Source organism: Hippocampus bargibanti, linkage group LG17, assembly GCF_051943395.1.
Source record: "Hippocampus bargibanti isolate YZ-2025 linkage group LG17, ASM5194339v1, whole genome shotgun sequence".
NCBI classification, from domain to species: domain Eukaryota; kingdom Metazoa; phylum Chordata; class Actinopteri; order Syngnathiformes; family Syngnathidae; genus Hippocampus; species Hippocampus bargibanti.
In genome coordinates, this window is record NC_142750.1 from 8676795 (window position 1) to 8692018 (window position 15224).

At 40.4% G+C, this 15224-nt stretch overlaps 1 protein-coding gene across 1 annotated transcript; it reads left to right on the top strand.

Annotated features, from left to right (window-relative positions):
- The first annotated feature begins 924 nt into the window (after positions 1-924).
- Positions 925-14137, top strand: lfng (LFNG O-fucosylpeptide 3-beta-N-acetylglucosaminyltransferase). Its single transcript, XM_089019053.1, has 8 exons — positions 925-1427; positions 8644-8692; positions 8839-8941; positions 9018-9171; positions 9262-9347; positions 9841-10006; positions 12319-12404; positions 12850-14137. The coding sequence occupies exons 1-8, from the start codon at positions 1017-1019 to the stop codon at positions 12914-12916; spliced, it is 1122 nt and encodes a 373-aa protein (XP_088875179.1). The 5' UTR covers positions 925-1016; the 3' UTR covers positions 12917-14137.
- The last annotated feature ends 1087 nt before the right edge of the window (positions 14138-15224 follow it).

The window sequence follows — 15224 nt, forward strand, 5'->3', positions numbered from 1 at the left end:
AGTTATTCATAAATTTGTTGTGCGCTCTATATGCAATATTTGGAGGGGATTAACATTCTAATGGCTTCCCCAAATTCATAACGGCCCTCGAGAAGAAACCAGAGCTGCAATGTGGCCCGCGGCAAAAAAATGACTTTGACACCCCTGATGTAAGGGATCATACTGGTGGGGTAAGGGATCATACTGGTGGATGTTTACGGTCTAAAAATATTTTGTCACAGTATCGCGACTTGATGTGGGTTGAAGATAAAATCTCAGATGTCATCATTTGTTAGTGTAGCGGCAACTTATGTTACTCTTGTCGCTACTTTAGCAAGGCATGCAGATTTCTGATGCGTTCCTTTCCTTTATCAACGATGACAGCCTCGGCTTTTTTTTTCTCATTAATAAGTTGCCACTACACTTTAAAGTCAGAAAAGTTGCTTTACTGTCTTCCGAATGCTGCTTACGTCAACATGTCATGGCCTTTGTTAAAACAAACTTAAGACACGACATGACTTATAGAGCCCAGATACCTCAATATCGCTAATAAATTTACCTTAAGTAAAACAATAAAATGAAACCTATTACACCTTTTCCAAATCTAATTATATAATTGCGAACAATAACAATAATCTATAATTTAACCGAAACTTCCTTGTGGCTCTAACAGTTGGATTTTGAAACATTTTATTTATGTCAAATAAAAGATCAGCCCTTCTTCGTTAACTGTCGTGCACAAAGAAGTATCAGTACTTTTCCTATTTTGTATGTGTGCGTAACAACTCAGAATGTAAGTACATTTGCCATCTTTGTCCCAACGCCAAAGAGTTTTAGCACCTGTTATGTAAAATTTCAGTCCCGAAGACCCTCCCGGTGGGCGTGGTCACAGAAGACCCTTATAAATGTGTCTTCGTGACGTCGTCACCAGTCGCGCCTGAGCGATGTGCCGCGCGCGAGCCCATCACACTTTTTTCTTTTAAATTAACATATGCGTCGGAAATCGACTGCATTCCTAACAGTTTTTAGTTTTTACCATGCTGAAGAACAACGGGAAGAAGACGGTCGTTTGCGTTAGCACCGCAGCGGTTCTCTGTTTCTTAATGTTATTGGTCGCCGTGCGCCATCGCGCTGCACGAGTGCGCGCGGAGAGTAGCGGTCACGAGGACACTCGGTCGTTACCCGGGGCCGAAGGAGGGGAGGCGTCGTCGGCGGAAGGCGGCGTGCGGAAGGGCTTCTCAGCGTACTTCGGCAGGCTGAGCCGCGGGCGCAGAGAGGCGGAGAAGCCCACTCCGCGCTCCTCTGGTTCCGCCGGGGACACCGAACCCCTGCCGGCCGAGGTCATCAGACCCGATGACTTGTTCATCGCGGTGAAGACCACCAAGAAGTTCCACCAGTCCAGACTCAACCTGCTTCTGGACACTTGGATCTCTAGGAGTATGCAACAGGTAATTATGAACTTTACTGACGTTTGTAATCATGGACCACGTTTAGTGTGGGGTTACACAGGTTTATTTTTTACCTTTTGACCTCTCGCAGAAAGCAGGTAAGTTTTCTGCCCCTTATTCTTGGTCGCTAGTATAGATAGAAGAGCAACATACATTATTATTGTTATTATTATTATATATATATTTTTTTTGGGGGGGTGGCTTTTGGGTGGCCACTGTCACTTGCTTGGTTCGTTGACTTTACAAAAAAAAATCCCGGTGTGTTAGGCGCACTCAAAAGCCTTGATTTTCTTCAAAAAATGACCCTGCTTCTTATATGTGAAGTCATATTGAGCCACAGCAGGTCTCACAACTAATTTCAGCTGCCACCGACTCAATTTACACTACTGCGCACTACTGTACAAAGTAGTGCGCGGATCATGCTGGATATATAAAATGTAAACCCAACGTCTACTGTAGCGCCTTATAATATGGTGTGCCTTAAAACTTTTACACAAACGTTTTTCATTCATTGAAGGTGCATCTTGCAGTCCGATGCGCCTTATATATGGACAATGTTTGAAAATACACCATTCATTGGGTGTGTGGCTTATACACTGGAAAATACGGTACATCAAGTGCATTTATATAATTTCCAGCAGGGGGTGAAAATGTGACTGCACAATGAAAGATGGCTGCTTAGATTTTTTTAATAACACCCATAAGTGGCTGTGAGGCTCTCAAACACCCACCATTCACCCCCCACCTCACCGCATGTCACTCTTTATTCTCCTCTGAGTAATGTGGCTGAGAACGAAAGGGACACTTTCAAGCAAGGGGAGACCCCCTTACAGGCCCCTCTCGCTCCACTCTCCCTATTATGCTTCCTATTTTTGAGGTGTCCTTTGTGAATGCCCCCACCCGGTGCAATGGATGCCTCCGCGGCAAGCGTCGACTCCCCAAAGCGCCCTGAATCCCCCCCCCCCCTTTCTTTCGCAGTTCTGACAGGAACAAAGCTTGTCTTTTGGGGATGGAGGTGGGGCTGAAGAAAAGATTTCCCAGCACCCTGTCTGCTTCTTTTTCCATGGGAACGCGGGAAAGTCTGAGTTTGGGTCAAGCTTGAACAGAAGGATGGAGGGGGGGGGGGTCATCTTCAAGAGGATGCCCGTGGGACAACTAGTGGGTGTAAGTGTGTGGAGAAGTGGCCTCACAAATATACGCAGTTAAAGTGATTTCATCCTGCCGACAGGGGTGTCACTTGAAAGTTTGCACTACACTAGGACTGAAATGAAGCATGGAAGAAGTCAAATGCTCGGATTATTCAGAACTATTCAAAGCTAAATCTGTGTTTGGAAGTTTGGCAGGGATCATTGATCTGAATAGACTAACGTTAGCATCATTGACAGCAAGACTGCCGGAAAAACGTGCGGACAGAATGTCTAAAATTTTCTGTATTGTGTCACACATCCAGCTTTCTTCAAATACTTTGGAATTTTAGCAAGGGAGACAACAACATCTAGCTAGCTATCTATTAGCTATCTAGCTGGCTAGCTATCTAGCTAACTGGCCATCTATTAGCTAGCTAGCTTAACTTTCGGTCTATTTGAGTTATTCTGGGTTGAGTGAACGATGCGGCAGCTCACCCACAGAAAAACTTATCCTGACTGTAAAGTGTCATTGAGAGTTTTGGAAGGTGCTTATAAATGAAATATATTATTATTATTTCAAAATAAAAAAAAGTTAAAAGCTGCAGAGAAATTAATATAGTCAAGATAGGTGCACGTAGCGGATAGCAAGGCAAGATGGCCGCCGGAGGCTTCATGACTCCAGATGGCAAGAAAGCGGATTTGTTCGTATATTGTATATTAGTTTGTCTACTCTGTACTGTCATTTCTCGACACCCACGTCACCCACCATACCAGTCACAGATATTTTTGTGTAGAAATTGAGGTGACCCCCAATTGGAAGCTATTCCATCCCCTCACGTGTCTACTACCGTGTTTAATCATACAAAATAATTTCGGTAGGTCGCTAGCCATGTTATGTTAGCCTCTGCTGAGTCAACAAATTCATATTTTTGGTGGCTATTAAAAATTAAGAAGCCAGATGCTTTGTTCTGTTATTTCCATTCCTGGGTTTATGGTAATAATCACTGGCACACATATTTTTAAGACATTCCACTGGATTTGCTAAGTCATAGAGTGCTAGAATGAGCACTTTGAGTTCCCCTTTGGGTAATACAAGAGAGATCAATTTGGTTTTAGGTCTGGGCTCTGGCCAATTAAATGTCAGCCAATCCAATACTTGTTTTGGTGAGAATGCAATTCCCAAATTGCTGGTAATGACCGCAATGGGCAAAGTCTTAGACAGCAACAAGAGGCAAAAATGTCCTGGAAGGCAGCTGTCGAATGGCAATGGTGACAATACGAGAAAAAGAGCAAGGCCACAATGCACGAGGGAGTTTCCAGCGGGGAGGGGACCAGGTGGTCAGGAGACACAGAACAAAAGGGCCCATATGATGCTCTCGGTTCCCACCGCGTACATATGGCCGGTGCTTATTCTCACGCTCAGCTGATGAACATCTGTGGCGTCACCATAGCATCTGTGCCTCTTTTGTGCCGGCGCTGTGTTTATTTCTGTTCTTCATCCTTTACGTGTGTATGTAGATTATATTTGGTCACACAGTGGTGCCTGTTGTTCTAATCTTTTGAGTTGGAGCAAAAGTGCTACTGTCACATGCAATGAGCCCGATGAGCTTTTATTAGCACATTAGTGTACATTGATTTTAGAATCATTCCTAGAAGTGTGACAATGTGGCTTTAGGCCTTGAAAATCCTCCATTTTCATTTAAAATTTTAGGTATGATTAAAAAAAAAAGTTCTAGTCTAACACACGGAAGCTATTTCCCTGCCAGACGTGCAAAATTGTGTCCACTGACTTGCCAGAGTTTTTGTCATTGTCACTTGAATTCCAGGACCCACAGAATATTGAGTTTTAGGACTATATAAACATTCAATACAGCATTAGAAAATTTACTCTCTCTTCTTTCATCAGGAAAAAAAAGAGTTAACCTAAATTATATGAGTCTGGAGTTATATGAGCTTGAAATGAGGGTGGCTGTCTAAAATACAATGCATTTACATACATATTGGTTTATATAGTGCTTTAACAACAGCTGAATCTGGAAAAAGCGCTATGGAAAAGGGGAAATGATGCGCCCTTGTGGAAAAGAAAAAAAACATTGCCAGAGGCCACAGCCAGCACTTTATCGGCACTCAAGCATGAAAAAAAAAACCCCGAACAAATCCGAGAATGGCGCTCTATGTCATATTTTTAATTCCCGAATACATTTGTGAATGGCAGTGAATGAGTAAATATAAAAAAGTCTTTTCAAAATACAAGGCTCCGTTTTTCACTTTAAAATATCTGAAAAGTATAAAGTATCTTGAAATTCAGTAAAAAAAATCAACATTTTAAAATTGACATTTATATATTTCAAAATATGAACTTTAATATGAATATTTAAATGTAAATTTGTTTTATTATAACTCAAATGCGGTTACCAAATATCATTCTCTGGCCGATTGGGCACATTGTGCTGAAACAATGCAAAATAATAATAATAATAATAATAAAGCAGAATCTTAACAATGGGTACTTAAAGTGGAAACGGGTGGAACTCGATAAAAGGGAGAGTGTGACTTTTTTTTTTCTCCCCATAAGAACACTTGTGAATGTTTGTACACTCGGGTCAGGGGTATACGGGGGAGGGTGGCAGTGAATCGAGGGAAGAGTGTCCACTGGTGCATTTCCTTCCCGTGGAGCTGGAGGCAGCCATGCAGGCACCACACACGTTTAGCTCAGACAGGGGGCCACGGTGTCCTTTCCTGTGGTTTCAAGTACCCCTCTGGCCCCTCCTCTCTTATCTCCGCTTCTCACACACACTTAATTTGCATGTAGTGAAAGTGCGCGTCTCCTTGTCTGTTTAGAAACAAAGACAGTGGGGCAGGGAGGGCGCCGTGCGGAGTTAACTCCCGCAGCTGTATGCAAATGCAGGCAAACATGTTGAGGATTTGCCCAGCGGAGACTTTTACCCTGCATGAAAACTCAACGCATTGTTCTCCACAGAGAAGCGGAGGGGGTGACGGAGCGAGGGAGTGAATGGACGCATAGTTTTTGATTGACTAATCAACACTAGGATCCCAACCCCCACTTCCTGGCCCCGCCACCTGGCATGAGCTGGCCCAGGGCGGCGTCGCCATTCGGCCGTCTGCCCCGTGTGACTGAACAAATAAAGCCTCATGGCAGTGCGCTTAGTGGGTTTGCTGTACAAACAGCGCCAGACATCTCTCATTGTGAAGGGTCCACAAAGCGGTCTCGCCCAGATGTAAGGTGTGCCCTTTACAATGGTCGTGGTGGCAACACAGTAATAATGCATTCGAAGCATGAAGATAAACTGTGTCAACATGCATCAGCAGCCACCGACTCCATTTCCCCCTGTAGAAGAAGTAGTGTGTAACCCAAGCCTCTACTATAGCGCCTTATAATGTGGTGGGTCTTATATTTGGAAAACCTTTATATATTTATATATATTTAGAAAATGTTTTCATTCATTCAAGGTGCGTCTTATAGTCCGGTGCACCTCATATATGGAAAAAGTTTGAAAATACACCATTCATTGGGGGTGCACCTTGTACACCGGAAAATATGGTACTTGTAGAAATCGAATCTTTACTCATTCACTGCCGTTCACAAATTTATTCAGGAATTGAAAATACGACATAGAGTGCAATTCCCGAAATTGTTCGGGTTTTGTTTTTTCATGCTTGGATGCCGATAAAGCACTGGCCATGGCCTCTGGCAATGTTTTTTCTTTTCCACAAGGGGAAGCATTTCCCTTTTTTCCATGGTAGTGCTTTGTTCCAGCTTCAGCTGTTGTTCAAGTGCTATATAAACCAATATTGCATTGTATTTTGGACAGAGCGACCCTCATTTCAAGCTCATATAACTCCAGACCCATATAATTTAGGAATTAATACTTAAGAACCAAATAAGATTGACATAAACTTTTTTTCTGATGAAAGAATAGAGTCTAAGATTTCTTACACTGCATTGAACGTTTGTGTAGACCTAAAACTCAATATTCTGTGGGTCCTGGAATTCAAGTGAAAATGACAAAAACCCTGGCACTGGAGTGGACACATTTTTGCACGTCTGGCAGTGAATACGTTAATGGGAAGACGGACGAGGATGTGATGAACAGAAAAAAAAAAATCACGAATACCCGATACATTGAAATCAGGCTAGTTTTGGTCCAATAACAATATCTGGCATTGGTACTCACCCATCCCGAGACAGGTGTGATGGGAAATGGATGAAAATGTTGGGAGAAGCTAAAACGACAAAATGGTGTCAAAGTCAAATCACATCTGTTTCTAAACATTCCGCTGGATTCCTCTCACAAATGGCAACTCACACACTTTGAAAAAAAGGCATGTAGAGACACGTGCCGTTTGACAACGGCGGCATGCCGCTCGGCAGGTGTAGGCCCACCTGAAGGGTAAACAGGTCGACTGTTGGACAGCACCTGCTGCCACACAACAGTTCTTTCACGCTTGCAGTTATTTGCTACTGTCACACTCACTTTGTGCTGGGGGGCTGTGTTAAAGTATGAATGAGATAGGTGATAGGGATGGATGAGGAGGAGGTCGGATGGTCTGCCTCCCCTTTTTTTGTCTGGGATGCTTTGGGGCCGATTGTGCGGTTACCATGGAATTAGTGAGAAGCGGCACAAAAGACGGTGATGTAAGCCGGAGGCTGTTTTAACTCCACAATGTGTTTCCCCCATGCATAAAAGCCTTTCTGAATGATGCTTGTCATAAAGGAAAGGACTCAAGCGGGAGAAATAAAGAGTTCACACAACATTCAATACACAAGTACATCTGCAGCTGCACCAAATGCTTAAAACAATCTAAAAATATGACAATAAATAAGTCTACATATGGATTGAGCGGTCATTGCTAATGCTAGGTAGCTAAGAGACCATCCATATTCACATTCAGGTAAGGTAAATTCAATTGTAGTAAAGGCAAGTGAGGCAACCTAGTCGTTGCTTCAGGCTACTGCAGTTAATCTATTTATATATTTTGTTAGCGGCTGATGCAGTAACATTATCACTTTACAGCATTTTGTTTAATAGCAGTGGTTGTTTCAAAGCGTTATATAAATACAGTTGAGTTCCTCAGCAATGTCTGTTACGCCCCCTCCCCCAAACAAAGCAAACAATTTTTAATGTATGTATTCCTTTGAAAAAAAGCTCTTCTATCTATAGTATCTATCGTCTCTATCTAGCTATATAGGTTAGTAGTTAAATGTTTATTTTAAAAATGAATAACTGCCGAACTGACTCAGCTCATCTACTCCAAAATGAAAATCACAAAGTTGCCATCTTGCTTTTTATTTATCTAGCTATCCAGCTGTCTATCTATCTAGCTAGCTAGATGGCTATCTAGCTAGCTATCTATTAGCTATCTAGCTATCTAGCTAGCGCTCAATTAGCTATCTATTAGCTAATTTTTTTGGCTTTCTATCTATTTGAGTTAATTCTGGGTTGAGTGAACGCTGGCGCATGTGGCTGCCGCTGCTCACCGACAGAAAAACGTATCCTTTGACTGTGAAGTGACCTTGACAATTTTGAAAGGCGTTTATAAATGAAATGTATGATTATTATTATTATTATTATTATTATTATACATATCTAGCTAGCTGCCTAGCTATATAGCTCAAGTTTAGCAAGACCTAAATGACAAAAAAAAATATTGGTAATATAATCAAAATACGGTTCTTGATAACCAGCTTGCTATTGCTCGCAAATATAGATTCAGCAATGTGTCCACTGAAATGTTTATTTACCGCCCCCTTTAAGGGGAAATTCATCTCGGTTAAATTTATATTTGACTGTATGTCTGTTATATCGCCAAATAACGCTGCTGGCATATTCCCATAAAAAGACGCTGCTCCATTTAACTAGCTCGTAAACAAAAAGTATGTTTTGCGAGTGATACCCGCATTAAAAAACACATTGTTGAATTCGTGTAATTCCAAACAGAGTCTTTATTCTTTTAAAGTCCGACATTTTTAAATTGGTATTTTGTGAAGGCGTACCTAATGTTGTTGCCTATGATTGTATACAAACAATCATTAACTGTAATGTGTAATTCATCTTGTTTATCCACAGACATACATATTCACAGACGGCGAGGATGAGGAGCTCAAGAGGAAAATAGGTGAGACATTCTGACAAGGAATTATTATTTTTCACGCACCATAACAACAGATTGTATTGTGGAAGTTAAAAATTAAAAAAAAGCTATCAATGATGACGCATACAAACAAGCTGCATGTCATCACTCTTGTTCATGTATGTCTACAGGGAATCACGCCATCAACACTAACTGTTCGGCCGCCCACAGCCGACAGGCCCTTTCCTGCAAGATGGCCGTGGAGTACGACAAGTTCATAGAAATGGGCAAAAAGTGAGTGCTTGAGACAAACACAAAGGCACATTTATGCACGTTCAATCGGGGTTCTCACAATATACCTGATGCTTAGGTGGTTCTGTCACGTTGACGACGATAACTACGTGAACGTTCGTGCTCTGCTCAAGCAGCTTTCTCAGTACCAGCACACACAGGACGTGTACATCGGAAAGCCCAGCCTGGACAGGCCCATCGAGGCCACGGAGAGGCTGGGTGATAATAAGATGGTGCGTAGACAACCAATTAAAAAAAAACAAAACAAGGAATTCTATGCACAATTCTTTGGAATTATATCATGTTTCTCTGTCTTGTTATAGAAACCAGTGAACTTCTGGTTCGCTACTGGGGGGGCAGGCTTCTGTGTCAGTCGGGGTTTGGCACTCAAGATGAGCCCTTGGGCCAGGTAAGACAAATATTGACATGGTAATTAACTCATTCACTGCCATTCCCGATTTTATTTGGGAATTGAAAAGCATGATGTGGAGGGCCATTCCCGAATCTGTTCGGGTTTTGTTTTTTCTTGCGGGGGGGTGCCGGTAAAGGGCTGGTCAGACCTCTGACAATGTTTTTCTCTTCCACAAGGGGCAGCATTTGTCTTTTGTATAGCCGCCCCAACCTCCACCGCAGATAACTCTCCCACCAAATAAGCTTGATATACACTTTTTTTCAGATAAAAAAGGAGAGTCTAAAGTTTCTTATACCTACAGTATTTGAATGTTTATGTGGTCCTAAAACTCAATATTCCGTGGGTCCTGCAATTTGTGTGAAAATGACAAAAACCCTGGCACTAGAGTGGACACATTTTTTGCACATCATCTGACAGTGAATGAGCTAAAAACAAACAAACAAAACAAAAGCATCTAGCCATGTCTTACCTACATGTGTCGTCTCTCCAGTGGTGGCCATTTCATGAACACGGCGGAGAAGATCCGTCTGCCCGACGATTGCACCGTAGGCTACATCATCGAGTCAGTGTTGGGCGTCTCGCTCATACGCAGCAACTTGTTCCACTCGCATTTGGAGAACCTACAACAAGTATCGAGATCGGAGATCCACAAGCAGGTGAGGCTGAAAGTAAACAGTAAAATGTTTCATGTTGTATTTTAGGGTTGGCGACTGTTGCCACGTCATGTACAGCAAGGGTGTCAAACTCACCGTTTACCGCGGGCCACATTGTAGTTACGTTTTCCTCTCGGGGGATGTTATGAATTTGGGGAAGCCATTAGAATGTTTAATCGCCTCCACATATTAGATATACAGTGTACACCAAAATAATGAATAACTTGTTTTTAAATTTGAAGTAAAAAATAATGACTTATTATTGGGGATTACATGGGAAAATTTTAAATTTTGGTTCAGACTTTTGCAAGAATCACTGAAATTTACACGTTTGATTTGCTTTCGTGGACCGAATAAAAGGATGTGGCGGGCCAGATTTGGCCCCCGGGCCTTGACTTTGACACCGGTGATGTACAGTACCCTTAAAAATGTGCCAATACTCCACACAGATACTACTTCACCAGCCTGACATAATATACTGTAGTAAATTCGGTCGACATTCTTTATCCCTTATCAATGTACTCCCATTAGCTAATTTCCCCTAGTGTTCCAACTATATTGCCACATCACTGAAATGCCTTGTTCGTTGCGGTGGGATGTTAAAATGTCAGCAATGACAAGTTGTTACTTAAAAAAATGAACCAGTAATCATACCTGTCAACCTTGGCTAATAGCTGCCCTTATAAATGATTACAATTTTAAGATAAAAGATGTAGTACACCATACATTATTTGAAATGATGAAAAACGCTCACACAAGCGGAAATGCAGACAGCTTACCGCGCATGTGCACATTATACTTTTATCAATCCAACCATACACAGCAAATAAATAAATAAATAAAAATACAGACGCTCCCCAACTTACGAACGAGATACGTTACGAACGGTCGTTCGTAAGATGAATTTGTTCGTAAGTTGCTTCAGTGCTATATTTTGTATGGAATGTATGTTTAAGGCTTATATAAGTATGTTTAAGGTTTGTATAAGTATGTTTAAAAGACAACCGACACAATTATTTTTGTTTCTAACTGACAGAAAAACGTTTTATAGCATCTAATATACCCAAAACGCACAGGCTGATATGTCATGAAATGTCAAATAAAAACACCAATAAAAATGACTTAAAGTGTCCCAAAACTACTTCAAAATGACCTCAGAAAGTTTCAGTTGTGACATCACGCCAGGACATCTTGCCTTGCTTGAGAATTAAAACAATAGCTTCAGATTCGGAGAAGATGCTTTCTTGTTACTCATCCAGTTATGAATATGATTCAAATAGTTCTGAAGAGAAAAGCATATATGTTTGCAATCGATTAAAGAAGTCCTTCCATGTCATTTTGAGGCGATTGGACTGCAATGTAGCGTCCCAGAAAATGCACAAGATGACGCCCAAGCTCCATTGGAAATGGGCTGATTTTTCTGCTGGGAATTTGTGTCAACTAGTATCAAATAATAGTCTTGGTGCAACACACAACAATTCACCATCGCGTTATTTATGTGTTTTCCTTCTAATTTCGTCATCAACAAGTTTTCAGACCAAACAAAGTACCCAAAATACATTGCGTGTCGCTTTCTCGGTCAGGGGCGTTCCAGACGTGACGTCACGGTAGGTATTGTCACCAACTCAAAAACAAGATTCTTGAATATTCAGCATGAATCTTAAACGTAAAATATAGCTATATATGCGGTGGAATCTTTGTAAAATACGCTGAGTAGAAGTCATTTGAAGTGATTTTACAAATTATGGACACAACTTGTCCGGAGGCGTCGGTTGTTGTTTAAGGCTTGCATAAGTAACCTGTATTGGTTTGTACTAAAAAATAAACATTTAATAAAAGATATGCTCTATAAAAATATGTACATGTGCAACTGGAGACAATACTCCATATGTTACTACAAAAATGTTCGTAAGTAGGGGAGCATCTGTATACGATTGAGGATTACTTTTGCTGTGACAATAGTAGCGATCGGCGGCAGCATTGTCATTGGCTACCAGCAGTTGATACAAACTGGATTTGAGCAAAAGTGTTTTTTGTAAGATCGGTTCACAATTTTAAAAAAATCCTTATAAAAGTTGGGAGTACGCCGTACATTATTTGAAATGCTAAAAAAAAACGTATAAAATACGAGGAAAATGTATGAGTCGACAGGAATGCAGTCGTTGGTTTAAATAAAAAAAAAAAAGAATCACAACTGTTCTCTATTTTCTTTTCCTTTCGGCTTTTCCCTTCAAGGGTTCGCCACAAAAAAAAACACACACAAAAGAGCGGCATTGGTACTCTCCTGTTCATATGGTTGTTCACTTTTTCTTTAGATTACTCTCAGCTACGGGATGTTTGAAAACAAGAGCAATATCATCAATTTGAAAGGAGCTTTTCCTGTGGAGGAGGATCCATCCAGGTGAGGGTCTAAACATACACCTGCATGTCATCTATGTATTCGCTGGCTATTAGCAATCTATTCGCTAGCTTGCTATCTGAGTTACTTCCAGGTTGAGTGAACGCTGGCGCGTGTGGCTGCCGCTGCTCACCCACAGAAAAAAACTTATCCTGTGACTGTAAAGTGACCTTGAGAGTTTTGAAAGGCGCTTAGAAATGAAATTGTTTAGTTATTTTATTATTTATTATTATTTATTATTATTATCATAATGATCATAATTATCATTATGATCATTATGTTTATGATGATGATGATGATTATTATTATCATTATGATCATTATTATTATTATTATTATTATTATTATTATTATTATTATTATTATTATTATTATCAGAACAACAGGATTATTTTTTTTTCCATTGTAACTTGACGTAACTCTGATCCCTCGTCTGTTTGTATTACAGGTTCAAGTCTGTGCACTGCCTGGTCTACCCCGACACCCCGTGGTGTCCGCCCCAGGTTGCCTTATAGGGCGACCGCTCCTCTCTCATCCTCGTCCTGCGCCTTGCCTCGGTATCTGAAAGGCTGGCGAGGACCAGCGTGTTTTTTTTGCGTTGTTAATGTCAAGACCGCATCGCCGCTGGGTTTTTTTCAGCGAGCGTTACGGCGGGCTTTTTCGGCTAAGTGGGCTGCTGTGCGGGCCGCCGATTACGGGACTACCTCCACTATGAAGTGGATTTTTTTTTTTAAGTTTGCAGGCAATCAGTTGAGCTTTTTGTATTTGTTGCTTGTAAATGTATCTTGCGATTCTTATAGAATGTATCTCCTATGTCCATGACCTATTTTGCCAGCTTTACTCCGCCTTTTACTTTTTTTATGAGATATTTTTTTTTAATGGAAACGCTTCAAAGCATTTGGATTCCGGACAAACACTCTCATGTGAAGATTTTGTTGTGCTTTTATGTAAACAGTGTTAAGACTGACCTATTTTGAAGTTTATCAGGATGAAGCACTTTGATTCTCTTCAAAAGAAAAAAAAGACATTTTGGAAGGACTTTAGATTTGTGTCCAACTGAACAAAACCCCTGCAAAAATGTATTTTATTCATTTGCATCTAACTTATAAATGCGCTTCTTGCATGCGTTACAATCAGGAGGGATACAAAATAATGAACAGGGGAGTTTTTGATTTTTTTTTTGTTTCTTTTGTTTGTTTGATTTGTTAGGCTTTGGAATTGTTGAAAAATTGCACAGCTGAACTTCAAATGAGCTGATTGCTTTCTCTGGTAAAGATGCTCGCCTCTGAAGACTCAAAGCCAGGAAAACTTTGTGTACTCTGGCACATCCACCAAAAAAATCGATAGTAACATGCTTTTTCTTGCTGAGTTTTGCGAGGCGACAACTTAACCTGAGCAACCTCAGCGTCTCTGCATGGAGTCGACCCATATTGGGTTACGCTGTACACGGCGACTACAGTATCATATACTGTCCTTTTGTTTAGCGACTGTTATGTACAGGAATGTTTTCGAATGTAACGTGGTTTACGTCGGCTTTTGTGGGAATCGTGTCGTACTGCTTTTTTTTTTTTATTCTCTCTCCAGCATCTGGAGGGCTGGAACTGTTCATTCCCAAATGATAAACATCTCAGGGATTATGATCTGATTCTGATATTTAACTAACACACGTCTCCCCGTGTTGGGGGCCCAGAACATCAAAAATAAAAGTTCAGAACCACTGAGAAAAATTTGGATTTGTCAGTGTTTTCATTTTTTTCCTCTATGACAATTCATGTTATTTATTGATGAATGAAAAAGCTTCATGAGAATTGAATTGGATTTTGTACAAAAATCAATGCACTGCAATTAGTGCTGACATTTTTTGAATATATTTCACTGCATTATGTCATTCAGAGTGTTGTCTTTCACAGTCTTGTCAGTATATCTTAATATATTCTTTTCCTTTTGGATTTTTCCTTCAGGGGTGGTTTATTCAACTGTTCCTATAAAATGCTGGACAAAATATATATTTTGATAGATATAAAGAGACCGCTTCTTTTCGGCTTTTCCCTTCAAGGGGTCGCCACAGCGAATCAGTGTCCTCCATCTTCAGAGGTTTGATTCGCATGTTTGTTTTGGCCAAGCTTTTACGTCACATGCCCTTCCTGACACAATCCAATGTATTTATACGGCCTTAGGACCAGCACAATAAGACACTGGCTTGTGTCCCCTCGTGATTGCAGAACAAGCAACTCTATGAACTTAATAAAGATGAAGATGCTCGATACAATGCGCCCCAAACAGAAAATGGTCTTCGGGTAGCAAAATTAAAATAAAATAAAAATACTCACCATTTGATGACTATGCTCTGATCTTACAGTGAAATTGGCATCTCTTTCCAAAATTCAGGATATAAATATTTAACACATTTTAAAGTAATGTTTAATTTCACATTACATTCATCTATTATGTTTTTTTAATAATATATATTTATATTTTTTTAATGAATTAAATGTTGTTTCATCTAAGCGGCTGCTGTATTTTTAAGACATATTTTATATTTAATATAGAGTACAAATTCCAATGGGTCAAATACATAAAATGAAATACATTCTAAGAACAATGCATTGTCTGTAAGGAGTAGGAAAATTTAAGACCAAAGATTTTTTTGACACAACAACCTATTCATAAATACAAAATTTACAGTGTTTTATGAACCTGCCATGTAAGGTTTTGGAATATGGGAGAAAGCTGGAGAACACAAAGAAAACCCATGCAGAAATGGGGAGAACATGCATGCCCATTAAGCAAGAATCGAATCCTGCACCTCTTCAGTGTAAGGCG

What these genes read in the sequence shown, in the direction of transcription:
- lfng (XM_089019053.1), top strand. Translation starts at nt 1,017, where the DNA reads ATGCTGAAGAACAACGGGAAGAAGACGGTCGTTTGCGTTAGCACCGCA. An exon ending in AAGATGAGCCCTTGGGCCAG is followed by an intron (nt 9,348 to 9,840) that starts GTAAGACAAATA and finishes TCGTCTCTCCAG; the next exon opens with TGGTGGCCATTTCATGAACA. An exon ending in GATCGGAGATCCACAAGCAG is followed by an intron (nt 10,007 to 12,318) that starts GTGAGGCTGAAA and finishes CTTTTTCTTTAG; the next exon opens with ATTACTCTCAGCTACGGGAT.